The sequence below is a fragment of the Pseudophryne corroboree genome, chromosome 4 (assembly GCF_028390025.1).
Source record: "Pseudophryne corroboree isolate aPseCor3 chromosome 4, aPseCor3.hap2, whole genome shotgun sequence".
NCBI classification, from domain to species: domain Eukaryota; kingdom Metazoa; phylum Chordata; class Amphibia; order Anura; family Myobatrachidae; genus Pseudophryne; species Pseudophryne corroboree.
Window position 1 is genome coordinate 408,175,862 of NC_086447.1, and position 14,457 is coordinate 408,190,318.

The following is a 14,457-nucleotide window of genomic DNA, read 5'->3' on the forward strand; positions in this document are numbered from 1 at the left end:
ACAAAGGATATGAATATTTTGTAGGGTTTTTTTTACGTATTAGTATGCAGCTAATAAATGAATACAAATAAATATAATACAGTTAACTTGAGATCTACTTATATATTTATTACAGTATGCACCATACTGTATGTGTGAGAACAAGTATGGCACCATTGTAGAGATGGATACAGTATATGCCTGTTATGTGCTGTCTAGCTTTGAAATCTGTAAAGACTCTACAGGAAATTAAACCTGAACCTGTTGCAAAACAGTTGTATGTAATATTAATACAGCTCACAGACTTTAGCCAGGAGCTGATGCACAGAAAGATAAATAAATTGAATGTCTCTAAGTGGGAAAATACGTTCTTCATAGAACCTTGGTGCCCTGTAAGATGAATGGGTAACACATTATCAGACTGTTAGTATTCTCTGTGTGGGACAAAGTTTGTGTAATTGTAGAAACACCAGCTACACATTGCTTCATACGTTTACCAAAATGTATCTTTCTTATATAGTTCTTGCCTTTCTCAATGTATGGTAAGTTGGAATTCAATGTGATTTAAATTTCCATTCTAATTTTATACTGTTCTGTATTTCTGTTGGCTGTGTCAACATATAATTGCGTGACTATATCTAGAATTGAGACAGTAGAGGCATCAGTTTGTGCATGACAAATGTGCGGTGGCTGTTGAAGCAGTGGACCTCTACAGAAGCATATTATCTCAGAGAATTAAATATTGAAATATTATATGGGGACAAAGGATCAATACCCACTAAATATTGTTTCATGATGTCATCTTCATTATAAAGGGAAAGTCAATCTATGGATATGTAGTGTATATGTATTATAGATATGTCCTTACAACTCAGTATGAGAATGTTGACATGGTTGAAATGTTGACATGCTGGATATCTACATGCATAGCAGGTCAATATTCACCATGTCGAAATGTTGAAATGACAGACTGTCGACAAACCATCCCTGGTGTTACCCTACTTAATCCTGATGGCAGTGTCATCTTTAGCAGCAGCCTCTGTGTCACACAATCAGCCGTTCTGGTGGAGACATTTGACGAGTGGTGTTCAGGTGAGTATTCTAATCCTAATCCCTACCCCTAACCCTCTCGCTTGTGCCTAGCGCTAACCTACCTCCCTAACACTACCCTCCTCCTAGTGAATAACTCTAAATATCCCATCTCGCAGGATCAACATCATAACTGTTAACATTGTGATGACAACATTATTATTGTACACATTTTGAGTCTTGACCTTATGACTGCATCCCATTTGGGTAAGGTCAGGCAGGTTCTTTTTGTTGGAATAACCAGATATTTAATGAACAACTCACATCTAGAGATATGACCAGTAAGTTCTGAACTGGGTAGGCACCACTCCCTATGTCACAGGCAGGGCACATTAAGAGAGGAGGGGCCTGTTTGCATTCTCTCTCTGGGCCCCCTCCTCTCTAGCTGGCAGTTCTCTAGTGAGCACTAGCAGAGTCTGGCATTGTGCCAGAGTCTAGTGCACATGAGCAGGTTTCTGAGAAAATGGTACAGCAGCCATTTTCGGGGTGAATTTCCTATTGCTTATATGCAAAATGTGGATAAAATGTCCGCTGCTCCATTTTCCCGAAGCAGCAGCCGACTTGGGGCTAAATAAAACAAGGAGTCCTGGAACAGATAATATGATCCCCACAGAGCCCTGATCTCAGCATCAAGTCTGTCTGGGATTACATGATACAGAAGGATTTGAGCAAGCCTAAATCCACAGAAGATCTGTGGTTAGTTCTTCAAGATGTTTGGAACAACCTCCCTAACTCGATCTACAGTATTTATATTGGTGGAGTTTGGCATTTTGGACAAGAAACAGTATTATGCTGGGGATCCCTCATTTAGTACAAGCATATAGGCACTCCATGAACTTAATGTAAATCTGTACTCTAAGGAAGAGACCAATGGAGGTCTAGAACCATTAGTAATTATTATTAGTACAGAGTTTCACTAAATAAAGTTCAAGGAGTGCCCCCTCTTCCATTCTACAGGATAATTATATGCTTCATTTTATATATATATATATATATATATATATATATACTTCCAAAATAGCACGGCACTCGCAGGGACCGGTTTCACCAAGGATTTAATAAAGATGTTCACATAGTCAACATGTTTCAGTGCTGACGCCCCTTCCTCAGGACACACCAACAAACAACAGACACACATACAATAAACATTTAAATACCTGATACCTAGGAGATCCACCCGCCACGCTGATCATCCACAGCTGCCACCGCCGAATGACCGCGGGAACCTCACTTCCGGATCAACGCCGGAGGATGTTGCTAAGCAACCTCCAGCTTGCGTTCCAGCAGAGAGGAACCAGCTACTATGTCATCAAGCGGCGCTGCTTGCAATATACAAGTGACATATATCAAAACAGCGCGGTCTCCTTCTGCGTCCAAGCTGCATTGTGATGCAAATAAAATGCGTTTTTGAAAAAAAAAATATGCCAGATGCTAGCAAAGTTGCATGGGACTTGGCGGCTCACTCACGCCAGGCATCTCACGCTACGAAAATATATATAACAAGTATATATGTGGGCGCTGTGATGAGTGTGTTTTCCCTAGCGGCTGTATAGATAAGGGGTTGTCAAACCCTTGAGAAAACAAGAAGAAAGGAAAATATACAGCGCTGCTTGACACAGTATAGTCTAAAGATGTATATATTTAATATAAAGAATTATAATTGAAAATACTTTCATGCAATTAAAAAATTGTCACTCTAAAATATAATATGTCTCATAAATGACTTCAGGTGGACTTAAAGATCTGTTAATGCTGACATTAAATAAACTAAGCACTCATTAGTATAATAAAACCAGCACAAGCACAGTCATAATGATGGACCAGATGTATATTAGTTCATCCAATTGGATGTAATTACCAAGTCTGTGTTCCGTTTAAAGCGGATCCCGTAAGGTATGAGTCCGTATGGCAACGGTAGTATGGTTGGGGTCCTGGTTCACAGTTCACTTGGAACTCCGTGTTCCGTTAGGTGGATCCTCCTATAGATGTCGTAGGCAGTAGCAATGCCGGTAGGGGTCCTGGTTCACGGAGGTGAAGATGGAGGCAGAGGTCCTGACTGCAAGTGATGGCTTAATGGAAGTGCTGGTCAGCATATGTCCACACAGGTCTTTGCCTAACGCGTTTCGCTGCTCCAGGCAGCTTTGTCAAAGGTACTGCCTACGACATCTATAGGAGGATCCACCTATTATATATATATACTAATGAGTGCGGATGGTGTAATGGTTAGCATTACTGCCTCACAGCACTGAGGTCATGAGTTCGATTCCCACCGTGGACCTAACTGTGCGGAGTTTGTATATTCTCCCCGTACTTGCGTGGGTTTCCTCCAGGTACTCCGGTTTCCTCCCACAATCCAAAAATATACTGGTAGTTTAATTGGCTCCCAACAAAAATGAACCCTAGCGTGAATGTGTCTGTGTGTACATGTGATAGGGAATATAGATTGTAAACTCCACTGGGGCAGGGACTGATGTGAATGGCCAAATATTCTCTGTAAAAGTGCTGCGGAATATGTGTGCGCTATATAAATAACTGGTAATAAATAAGGTATTTAAATTGCATTAGTGTAGTTAATTTAGCTTAGTTAAATGTTAACATTCTCTTGACTAGATATCTACTATATATAATAATTAGCTAAGTCCATCCTGTCTCTAACACGTTTGGTAAGTGTGGGGACTCTCAGGTAATAACATCACTGAGACTGGTGGGAGGAGTCAGAGCTCAGACCAACTGTAATGTACTGTAGCTGCTACTTAGTAAAGCTGTTGCTTGGCTACTCATGTTATTAGCACCAATCTACAGAGACAGTGGTAAGGTGGGGAACATTAGGAGGCATTTTTCAGAAATGCTTTGTGAAACTGTATGGGTCCCTAATGGCCTAAGTAAACATTGACCTGAAAGTGATCAATCCGATCACCCATTAAATCTCTTGCAAAGTAAGTACTGTACATACATGAAGTCCCTCTGCAGTGACTGTGCTCTGGGACGCCGACAACTCTGCTGGGCCCCTGTATTTGGGGGGGTGTTGTCAATGTGGGGAAGTGTGGCCGAACCCCCTCCTTTGAAAATAGTAAAACCTATAACTTATGTGTGGCCGCAAAGTGATTGAGCATGCTGAACCAGGGGGTGCCAGTGTCAGATCCGGTGGGCGGCAGCAGCAGAGTGAGGGGGCGGATGCAATTGCTCCCCCACATATCATGTACGGAGGGAGAGGGCTAACTGCTTTTGCAGCTGCCTCTCTCCCCATCCCAGCACAAAGCAACATGTGCAGTGTGCTGGACCACTGCAGCAGCAGTCAGTCCTCTCTCTCCCTGCCCAAAGTGCCGCTGTCTGCAATATGGAATGGGGGGCAGCGGGACCCGGGACCCTCCCCCTCTCAGCAACACTGACTGTGCTAATGAAGTTTCTCTGCAGAGAATGTGTGCTAAGTAATATGACAACATAATTGTTTTTATACACTTTATTTTCATGAAATTAGCTTTTGCTGCAGGGTATCATCAGCTCTGTGATTCCCAACAGGCTTTGTCTCTCCCTGGTCTTCCATAGCTGCAGTGGAGATCTGCAGCCAGAGACAGCTCTTACTGCAGAGTAAGGGTGGAGTAGTGGATTGAGTGTACATAGCATTGGCGTTTCTATAATGGGTGCAATGTGTGTTTGTGCACACGGCCCCTGGGTCCAGGGGGGGCCTACACCGCACGCATTGCACCCATTTAAATACTTACCTAACCGGAGTCCAGCGGTGGGTGTTGCGTCCGCGGTGGAAATCGCCGCCAAAATGGCCGCCGTGCCTGCGCGGGAGCCAAATTAGTCTCCGGATCATGGCGGGTGCCATGTTTCCGGACACCTGCGCATGCACAGTAGACTCCGGCACATTGCCGGAGTCTGCAGCGCCGTTCAGAGGAGGGGACCCACCCGGAGATGCACGCGGGCTCCCTCCTCTGTAGAAACGGCCCTGGTACATAGGATGTGGGTGTAGGACAGAGGATGGAGGTGAAACTACGTATAGTACTAGTAACAGTATAATTCACATGTTGGATTAAAAAAACCTGAACAGTCTAAACCATCTTACAATTAATGCATCATAAACTTTGTGAATTTAAAACTGTAGCAGCAAATTCTTATTCCATGATTTAGTAGTAAAGTCTATAGTACTGTATTTCAGTGAAGTGGAACTTATTCCAAAATATGATTTTTTTTATTTGGTGTACTGTAACACACATGATCTAGGGAAATTCTTTAGTAGTTTTCATTAATTTTATTGCTTTTCCATGTGTTTGAATTTCAGGGCGATAAGGGGGAGAAAGGAGAAATTGGTCATACTGGTTTACATGGAGAAAATGTGAGTACAATGTGATTGCATCGTATTATACTATTATGAAACCTGTTTGAATGTATAGGTTACATTATTGTGTCTCCCACATACTTGGTAATTCTCTTAAGTCAAATGTTCTTGCATTTCTTTAACTAAAATAAACATTCTAAATAATTTTTGCCATTGCATTAATTATGGCTCCAATTAATTATGTAAATAGTTGTATAAGTGGACTGTCTTTCATCTATATCAGTTTTTATGCATGTGCAATCTGTGTATCACATTGCTTGTTGTGCACCTGGTGATACGCTTCTCCACCCAAGGGCAATGTAGAGGCAGAAAATGAGCCCAAAAGACCGTCATTTCTGAGCCTGTGCGCCCTTCCTCCCAGTTTTGTTACTCTACAAAAAGAATTCTCATTTTTGATCTTATCACTAGGTGCAAAAACATGCCTACATCTTACTGTGCAAGGAATTCCCTTACTAGCCATATTTTCCTAAACGTTAGATATTTCTTAAGGTTGATTTAACATGGCTAATCAATGATAAATGCAAAAAAAGCTGCTAGAAAAGAAATGTTTTATTTGGTATGTTTCTTTTGCTAAAGATGCTCTACTGAGACTGTTTAATCCATGCAAATCATTCGGGCTGCAGAAAAACAGAAAATGCTGTAGGTATTACCACGGCTGGTGCAAGGTCTCTAGACACCTCCAGGCAATGCTGCACAATATCTCCCCTGCACCCCCTATTACCCCAATGCCCAGCTGCTCACATACATAATTGACTTCTTTAAAAATGTTATTTCTCTATCGTCCTAGTGGATGCTGGGGTTCCTGAAAGGACCATGGGGAATAGCAGCTCCGCAGGAGACAGGGCACAAAAGTAAAGCTTTCCGATCAGGTGGTGTGCACTGGCTCCTCCCCCCATGACCCCCCTCCAAGCCAGTTAGATTTTTGTGCCCGGCCGAGAAGGGTGCAATTCTAGGTGGCTCTCCTAAAGAGCTGCTTAGAGAAAGTTTAGCTTAGGTTTTTTACTTTACAGTGAGTCCTGCTGGCAACAGGATCACTGCAACGAGGGACAGAGGGGAGAAGAAGTGAACTCACCTGCGTGCAGGATGGATTGGCTTCTTGGCTACTGGACATCAGCTCCAGAGGGACGATCACAGGTACAGCCTGGATGGTCACCGGAGCCTTGCCGCCGGCCCCCTTGCAGATGCTGAAGTAAGAAGAGGTCCAGAATCGGCGGCAGAAGACTCCTCAGTCTTCTAAAGGTAGCGCACAGCACTGCAGCTGTGCGCCATTTTCCTCTCAGCACACTTCACACGGCAGTCACTGAGGGTGCAGGGCGCTGGGAGGGGGGCGCCCTGGGAGGCAAATGAATACCTAATTTGGCTAAAAATACCTCACATATAGCCTCCGGAGGCTATATGGAGATATTTAACCCCTGCAAGAATCCGTTAAGAGCGGGAGACGAGGCCGCCGAAAAGGGGGCGGGGCCTATCTCCTCAGCACACAGCGCCATTTTCCCTCACAGAAAGGCTGGAGGGAAGGCTCCCAGGCTCTCCCCTGCACTGCACTACAGAAACAGGGTTAAAACAGAGAGGGGGGGCACTAATTTGGCGATATGCTTATATATATTAAGATGCTATAAGGGAAAACACTTATATAAGGTTGTCCCTATATAATTATAGCGTTTTTGGTGTGTGCTGGCAAACTCTCCCTCTGTCTCTCCAAAGGGCTAGTGGGTCCTGTCCTCTATCAGAGCATTCCCTGTGTGTGTGCTGTGTGTCGGTACGTGTGTGTCGACATGTAGAAGGACGATGTTGGTGAGGAGGCGGAGCAATTGCCTGTAATGGTGATGTCACTCTCTAGGGAGTCGACACCGGAATGGATGGCTTATTTAGGAAATTACGTGATAATGTCAACACGCTGCAAGGTCGGTTGACGACATGAGACGGCCGACAAACAATTAGTACCGGTCCAGACGTCTCAAAAACACCGTCAGGGGTTTTAAAACGCCCGTTTACTTTAGTCGGTCGACACAGACACAGACAGGGACACTGAATCCAGTGTCGACGGTGAATAAACAAACGTATTCCTTATTAGGGCCACACGTTAAAGGCAATGAAGGAGGTGTTACATATTTCTGATACTACAAGTACCACAAAAGAGGGTATTATGTGGGATGTGAAAAAACTACCATAGTTTTTCCTGAATCAGATAAATTAAATAAAGTGTGTGATGATGCGTGGGTTCCCCCCGATAGAAAATTATGGGCGGTATACCCTTTCCCGCCAGAAGTTAGGGCGCGTTGGGAAACACCCCTTAAGGTGGATAAGGCGCTCACACGCTTATCAAAACAAGTGGCGGTACCGTCTATAGATAGGGCCGTCCTCAAGGACCAGCTGACAGGAGGCTGGAAAAATATCATAAAAAGTATATACACACATACTGGTGTTATACTGCGACCAGCGATCGCCTCAGCCTGGATGTGCAGAGCTGGGGTGGCTTGGTCGGATTCCCTGACTAAAAATATGGATACCCTTGACAGGGACAGTATTTTATTGACTATAGAGCATTTAAAGGATGCATTTCTATATATGCGAGATGCACAGAGGGATATTTGCACTCTGGCATCATGAGTAAATGTGATGTCCATAACTGCCAAAAGATGTTATGGACACGACAGTGGTCAGGTGATGCAGATTCCAAACGGCACAAAGGTGTATTGCCGTATAAAGGATGAGGAGTTATTTGGGGTCGGTCCATCGGACCTGGTGGCCACGGCAACTGCTGGAAAATCCACCGTTTTTTACCCTAAGTCACATCTCTGCAGAAAAAGACACCGTCTTTTCAGCCTCAGTCCTCTCGTCCCTATAAGATCATATCTGCTCAGGGATAGAGGAAAGGGAAGAAGACTGCAGCAGGCAGCCCATTCCCAGGAACAGAAGCGTTCCACCGCTTCTGACAAGTTCTCAGCATGGCGCTGAGACCGTACAGGACCCCTGGATCCTACAAGTAGTATCCCAGGGGTACAGATTGGAAGGTCGAGACGTTTCACCTTCGCAGGCTCCTGAAGTCTGCTTTACCAAGGTCTCCCTCAGACAAGGAGGCAGTATGGAAAAAAATTCACAAGCTGTATTCCCAGCAGGTGATAACTAAATTACCCCTCCTACTACAAGAAAAGGGGTATTATTCCACACTATATTGTGGTACTGAAGCCAGAAGGCTAGGTGAGACTTATTCTAAAAAATTTTTTGAACACTTACAAAGGTTCAAATCAAGATGGAGTCACTCAGAGCAGTGATAACGAACCAGGAAGAAGAGGACTATATAGTGTCCCGGGACATCAGGGATGCTTACCTCTATGTCCCAAATTTGCCCTTCTCACTAAGGGTACCTCAGGTTCGTGGTGCAGAACTGTCACTATCAGTTTCAGACGCTGCCGTTTGGATTGTCCACGGCACCCCGGGTCTTTACCAAGGTAATGGCCGAAATGATGATTCTTCTTCGAAGAAAAGGCGTCTTAAGTATCCCTTACTTGGACGATTTCCTGATAAGGGCATAGTCCAGGGAACAGTTGGAGGTCGGAGTAGCACTATCTCGGATACTGCTACAACAGCACGGGTGGATTCTAAATATTCCAAAATCGCAGCTGATCCGACGACACGTCTGCTGTGCCTAGGGATGATTCTGGACACAGTCCAGAAAAAGGTGTTTCTCCCGGAAGAGAAAGCCAGGGAGTTATCCGAGTTAGTCAGGAACCTCCTAAAAACAGTGCATCATTGCACAAGGGTCCTGGTAAAAATGGTGGCTTCCTACGAAGCAATTCCATTCGGCAGATTTCACGCAAGAACTTTTCAGTGGGATCTGCTGGACAAATGGCCCGGATCGCATCTTCAGATGCATCAGCGGATAACCCTATATCCAAGGACAAGGGTGTCTCTCCTGTGGTGGTTATAGAGTGCTCATCTTCTAGAGGGCCGCAGATTCGGCATTCAGGATTGGATGCTGGTGACCACGGAGCCCAGCCCGAGAGGCTGGGGAGCAGTCACACAGGGAAAAAATTTCCAGGGAGTGTGATCAAGTCTGGAGACTTTTCTCCACATAAATATACTGGAGCTAAGGGTAAATTTATAATGCTCTAAGCTTAGCAAGACCTCTGCTTCAGGGTCAGCCGGTATTTATCCAGTGGGAAAAACATCACGGCAGTCGCCCACGTAAACAGACAGGGCGACACAAGAAGCAGGAGGGCAATGGCAAAAACTGCAAGGACTTTTCGCTGGGCGGAAAATCATGTGATAGCACTGTCAGCAGTGTTTCATCCCGGGAATGGAAACTGGGAAGCAGACTTCCTCAGCAGGCACGACCTCCACCCGGGAGAGTGGAAACTTCATCGGGAAGTTTTTTTCCACATGATTGTAAACCGTTGGGAAATACCAAAGGTGGACATGATGGCGTCCCGTCTGAACAAAAAACGGGACAGGTATTGCGCCAGGTCAAGAGACCCTCAGGCAATAGCTGTGGACGTTCTGGTAACACCGTGGGTGTACCAGTCGGTGTATGTGTTCCCTCCTCTGCTTCTCATACCTAAGGTGCTGAGAATTATAAGACGTAGAGGAGTAAGAACTATACTCATGGCTCCGGATTGGCCAAGAAGGACTTGGTACCCGGAACTTCAAGAGATGCTTACAGAGGTCTTATGGCCTCTGCCGCTAAGAAGGGACTTGCTTCAGCAAGTACCATGTCTGTTCCAAGACTTACCGCAGCTGCGTTTGTCGGCATGGCGGTGGAAAGCCGGATCCTAAGGGAAAAAGGCATTCCGGAAGAGGTCATTCCTACCCTGGTCAAAGCAAGAAAGGAGGTGACCGCACAACATTATCACCACATGTGGCAAAAATATGTTGCGTGGTGTGAGGCCAGGAAGGCCCCACAAAGAAATTTCAACTCGGTCGTTTCCTGCATTTCCTGCAAACAGGAGTGTCTATGGGCCTCAAATTGGGGTCCATTAAGGTTCAAATTTCGGCCCTGTCGATTTTCTTCCAGAAAGAATTGGCTTCAGTTCCTGAAGTCCAGAAGTTGTCAAGGGAGTATTGCATATACAACCCCCTTTTGTGCCTCCAGTGGCACTGTGGGATCTCAACGTAGTTCTGGGATTCCTCAAATCACATTGGTTTAAAACCAGTCAAATCTGTGGATTTGAAGCATCTCACAGGAAAAGTGACCATGCTCTTGGCCCTGGCCTGGACCAGGCGAGTGTCAAATTGGTGGTTTTTTCTCAAAAAAGCCCATATCTGTTTGTCCATTCGGACAGGGCAGAGCTGCGGACTCGTCCCCAGTTCTCTCCCTAAGGTGGTGTCAGTGTTTTACCTGAACCAGCTTATTGTGGTGCCTTGCACCTACTAGGGACTTGGAGGACTCCAAGTTGCTAGATGTTGTCAGGGCCCTGAAAATATGTTCCAGGACGGCTGGAGTCAGGAAAACTGACTTGCTGTTATCCTGTATGCACCCAACAAACTGGGTGCTCTTGCTTCTAAGCAGACGATTGCTAGTTGGATGTGTAATACAATTCAGCTTGCACATTCTGTGGCAGGCCTGCCACAGCCAAAATATGTAAATGCCCATTCCACAAGGAAGGTGGGCTCATCTTGGGCGGCTGCCCGAGGGGTCTCGGCTTTACAACTTTGCCGAGCAGCTACTTGGTCAGGGGCAAACACGTTTGCTAAATTCTACAAATTTGATACCCTGGCTAAGGAGGACCTGGAGTTCTCTCATTCGGTGCTGCAGAGTCATCCGCACTCTCCCGCCCGTTTGGGAGCTTTGGTATAATCCCCATGGTCCTTTCAGGAACCCCAGCATCCACTAGGACGATAGAGAAAATAAGAATTTACTTACCGATAATTCTATTTCTCGGAGTCCGTAGTGGATGCTGGGCGCCCATCCCAAGTGCGGATTATCTGCAATACTTGTACATAGTTACAAAAATCGGGTTATTATTGTTGTGAGCCATCTTTTCAGAGGCTCCGCTGTTATCATACTGTTAACTGGGTTTAGATCACAAGTTGTACGGTGTGATTGGTGTGGCTGGTATGAGTCTTACCCGGGATTCAAAATTCCTCCCTTATTGTGTACGCTCGTCCGGGCACAGTACCTGACTGGCTTGGAGGGGGGTCATGGGGGGAGGAGCCAGTGCACACCACCTGATCGGAAAGCTTTACTTTTGTGCCCTGTCTCCTGCGGAGCCGCTATTCCCCATGGTCCTTTCAGGAACCCCAGCATCCACTACGGACTCCGAGAAATAGAATTATCGGTAAGTAAATTCTTATTTTTTTAGATGTATTAATGACGTAAATTATATAAATAATTATACTTTAACAATAATAACAATAACATTAACACTGTCTACAAGACCACCATGTAATACTATGGGCGGAATGTAATGAAGTCTGAATTCGGCGGCTGTGCGGGATGGCGGCCGAACTCAGACAATTATGTACAAGGCATAGTTTAGATTGTACAAAATTGCCCCTTTAAAAAAAAATCTGAGTTCGGCTGGCATCACACACGGGCGCTGGACTTGAACTTCATTACATCCCGCCCTAAGAGTGCTGAAGTGACCACCATACAGATCATGTGACTGTCAGTACTATGTGTGGCCAGTCTGCTCCGGACCCGAGAGAGTAGATTTGCAGGGGCAAAGTGCGAGGATAGTGGCAGCTGCGGCTGGTAAGACTCGCAGCGACTGCTATCATCATGTAGATGAAGGATGTCTTGTTCAAAGACATCCTTCATTTTTATGGTAGGATGATCCAGTGGCACCCCCCTGGGGCTGGCACCCTTAGGCAGCTGCCTAAAGCTGTCTAATGGTAGCACCGGCCCTGGGTATTACCCTCACTGCTGCAGTGAGATCTGGCTTTTATTATTGAGAGAAGTCTAACAGAGAAGAAGAATTAATAGATTACACTCTGATTCACTGCCAGAAGTTTCCTGTAGATCTTAGCCTAATGAGAGAGATAAAGCAGGGTAGGTAAGAGTTGTACAATAAAAATGTGTTGCTATGGGGAAAAAAGGGGTTTAACCAATGGGAAGAGTAAAGAATGTCAAATTCACAGAAATGTGATGAATTTGATATGTTTATGAGTCAGTAGGTGGCACCCAGGAGCACATTGTAGGTTAAATATAACCCAAAATAATAGCTTCCTCCCAGACATTATTTATAAACACAATCCTGGTGCGGATCTCTCTCTTTCTTTATGTTTAAAGAGTAAAGAATGTGGGACAGTTTACTGAAGTGGGAAAAGGAGGAAGGGGTAAGAAGTTTGTTACTACAGGGGTGGGAAAAATATATTAATAGAGTTGTGATCTGGGGATGCATAACTACAGAGGTGAGAGGGATAATTATTATTAATGGTATCTGTTGCTGCAGAGGTGAAGGGGGGGGAAGTGTTACTCGAGAAGTGAGTTATGGAATGTGGTATAGAGGTAACAGGTGGAATTTGTTACTATGGTGCTGATGTATGGATTGTGTCACTATATAGGTGAGTGATGGACTGTGTTACTAAAGATATGAGAGTTGGAATATGTTACTACAGAGATTAGGGTTGGAATGTTTCACTACAGAGGTGATGAATGGAATGTGCTACTACAGAGGTGAGGCAGGGCTGTCTGTACATATGGGCTCCATGGGCAGTTGGCCATATGCCCCAGGAGCATAAGGGCCCTAGGCTGATAGCTGAGGGTACCCTTTTTTAGGAGTACCAGATTTTTGAAAATCGGTCCTGGGGAACCAGAGATATCCAACTTCAAAGCAGTGGTCCTCATCCGAGCCTGTTAATTGTTTTCCCCAGCCACATTTCTTGAGTTCTGTCTGACTTAGAGTTTTTCTGAGGGTATACTCAGTGTCAGACTGGGGCATGCAGGGCCCACCGGGGGGAATGCAGTGGTAGGGGCTCATGTTAGGGGTGTGGCCAGTCTTCAGAGGGGGTGTGGCCTGTCACTTCATTGGTTTGACTAACCATTAGAGAGTGCAATGTCTGGTCCTCTTCAAAAATATATACAGTAAATTCAGCTGCTGCATGCATGATAATGTACCAGATTAATAACAGCAATGAACTGCAAAAAACACACCATTGTCCAGTATAAGGTAACATATGTATAATGTATAATTCAAGTTCATAGCCTGGAACCCGATCCTTAGAGCAGGAGGTGGGCCTCCAGGCAGTGGGGCTCACTGGTGGTTTCCCCTGTACCCCTGTGGGCCAGTCCAAGCCTGGGTATACTCCAAAAGCTGGGACTCTCCCTTTTTGGACTACACTGGCAGCTTGTCTCTACTATGCCCAGAACCAAAGATATCAGCCTTCCAGCAACTGGTTCCTGCTCCAGCTCCACATGCCTGGTATGCAGTTTTATATTTTTGACAGTGGTTTGCTCTGGCTCCTAAACTCTGATCACTAAGTCCCCACAACCTCCTGAAAGGTGGGACGCTCTAGTTTTTTTTTTAACCAATTGAAGGCTAAAAAAATCTATTTCCAGAAACTGGAGATATCTGCAGTAAGCAAGCTGTCCTCCCATGGGAAAATGATGAATATTAAGCCCACTCAGGATTTAGTTACAATGGCGGCAGTCAGGATCCTGGTGATCAGGATACCGATGCCGGAATCCCAACCACTGACAATACCGCAAGCTGGAATCCCGGCTAACAGGGGCTATTCCCACTCGGTGTCCAGGACACCCATAGATTGGGAATGAAACTTGTGGCAAGCGCAGTGAGCCACCAAGCACGCAGCATGGCGACCACAGGAAGCCTGCAAGGTGCTTTGTTGCACTCACCCCCCGCCAGCATTCTAGCAGCCTGGATCCTGGCGTCGATATGCTAACTGCCAGGATCTGGGCTGCAGGCATCCCATACACAATGTGCCCACTCCACTATCCACCCCTACCCTGCGTATTAAACACCCTCTACCACACAGGAAGTAATGTACCAGAGACTCTATATTTAGCCCAATGACCCCTTCTAGAGTGATGACTGAAATAGTCACCACTCGAATAAAACATTATTGGCCACCAAATAAAGCGATAA

The 14,457-nt window shown here is 45.3% G+C and overlaps 1 protein-coding gene across 7 annotated transcripts in view; it reads left to right on the forward strand.

Annotated features, from left to right (window-relative positions):
- Nucleotides 1-14,457, forward strand: part of COL19A1 (collagen type XIX alpha 1 chain) — a 1,277,374-nt gene that overhangs the window by 453,602 nt on the left and 809,315 nt on the right. For all 7 annotated transcript variants that reach the window (XM_063916766.1, XM_063916758.1, XM_063916759.1 and 4 more), the window contains one exon: nt 5,354-5,407. In XM_063916766.1, the coding sequence (XP_063772836.1) occupies nt 5,354-5,407 (54 nt within the window). The remainder of the gene's footprint in view (nt 1-5,353; nt 5,408-14,457) is intronic.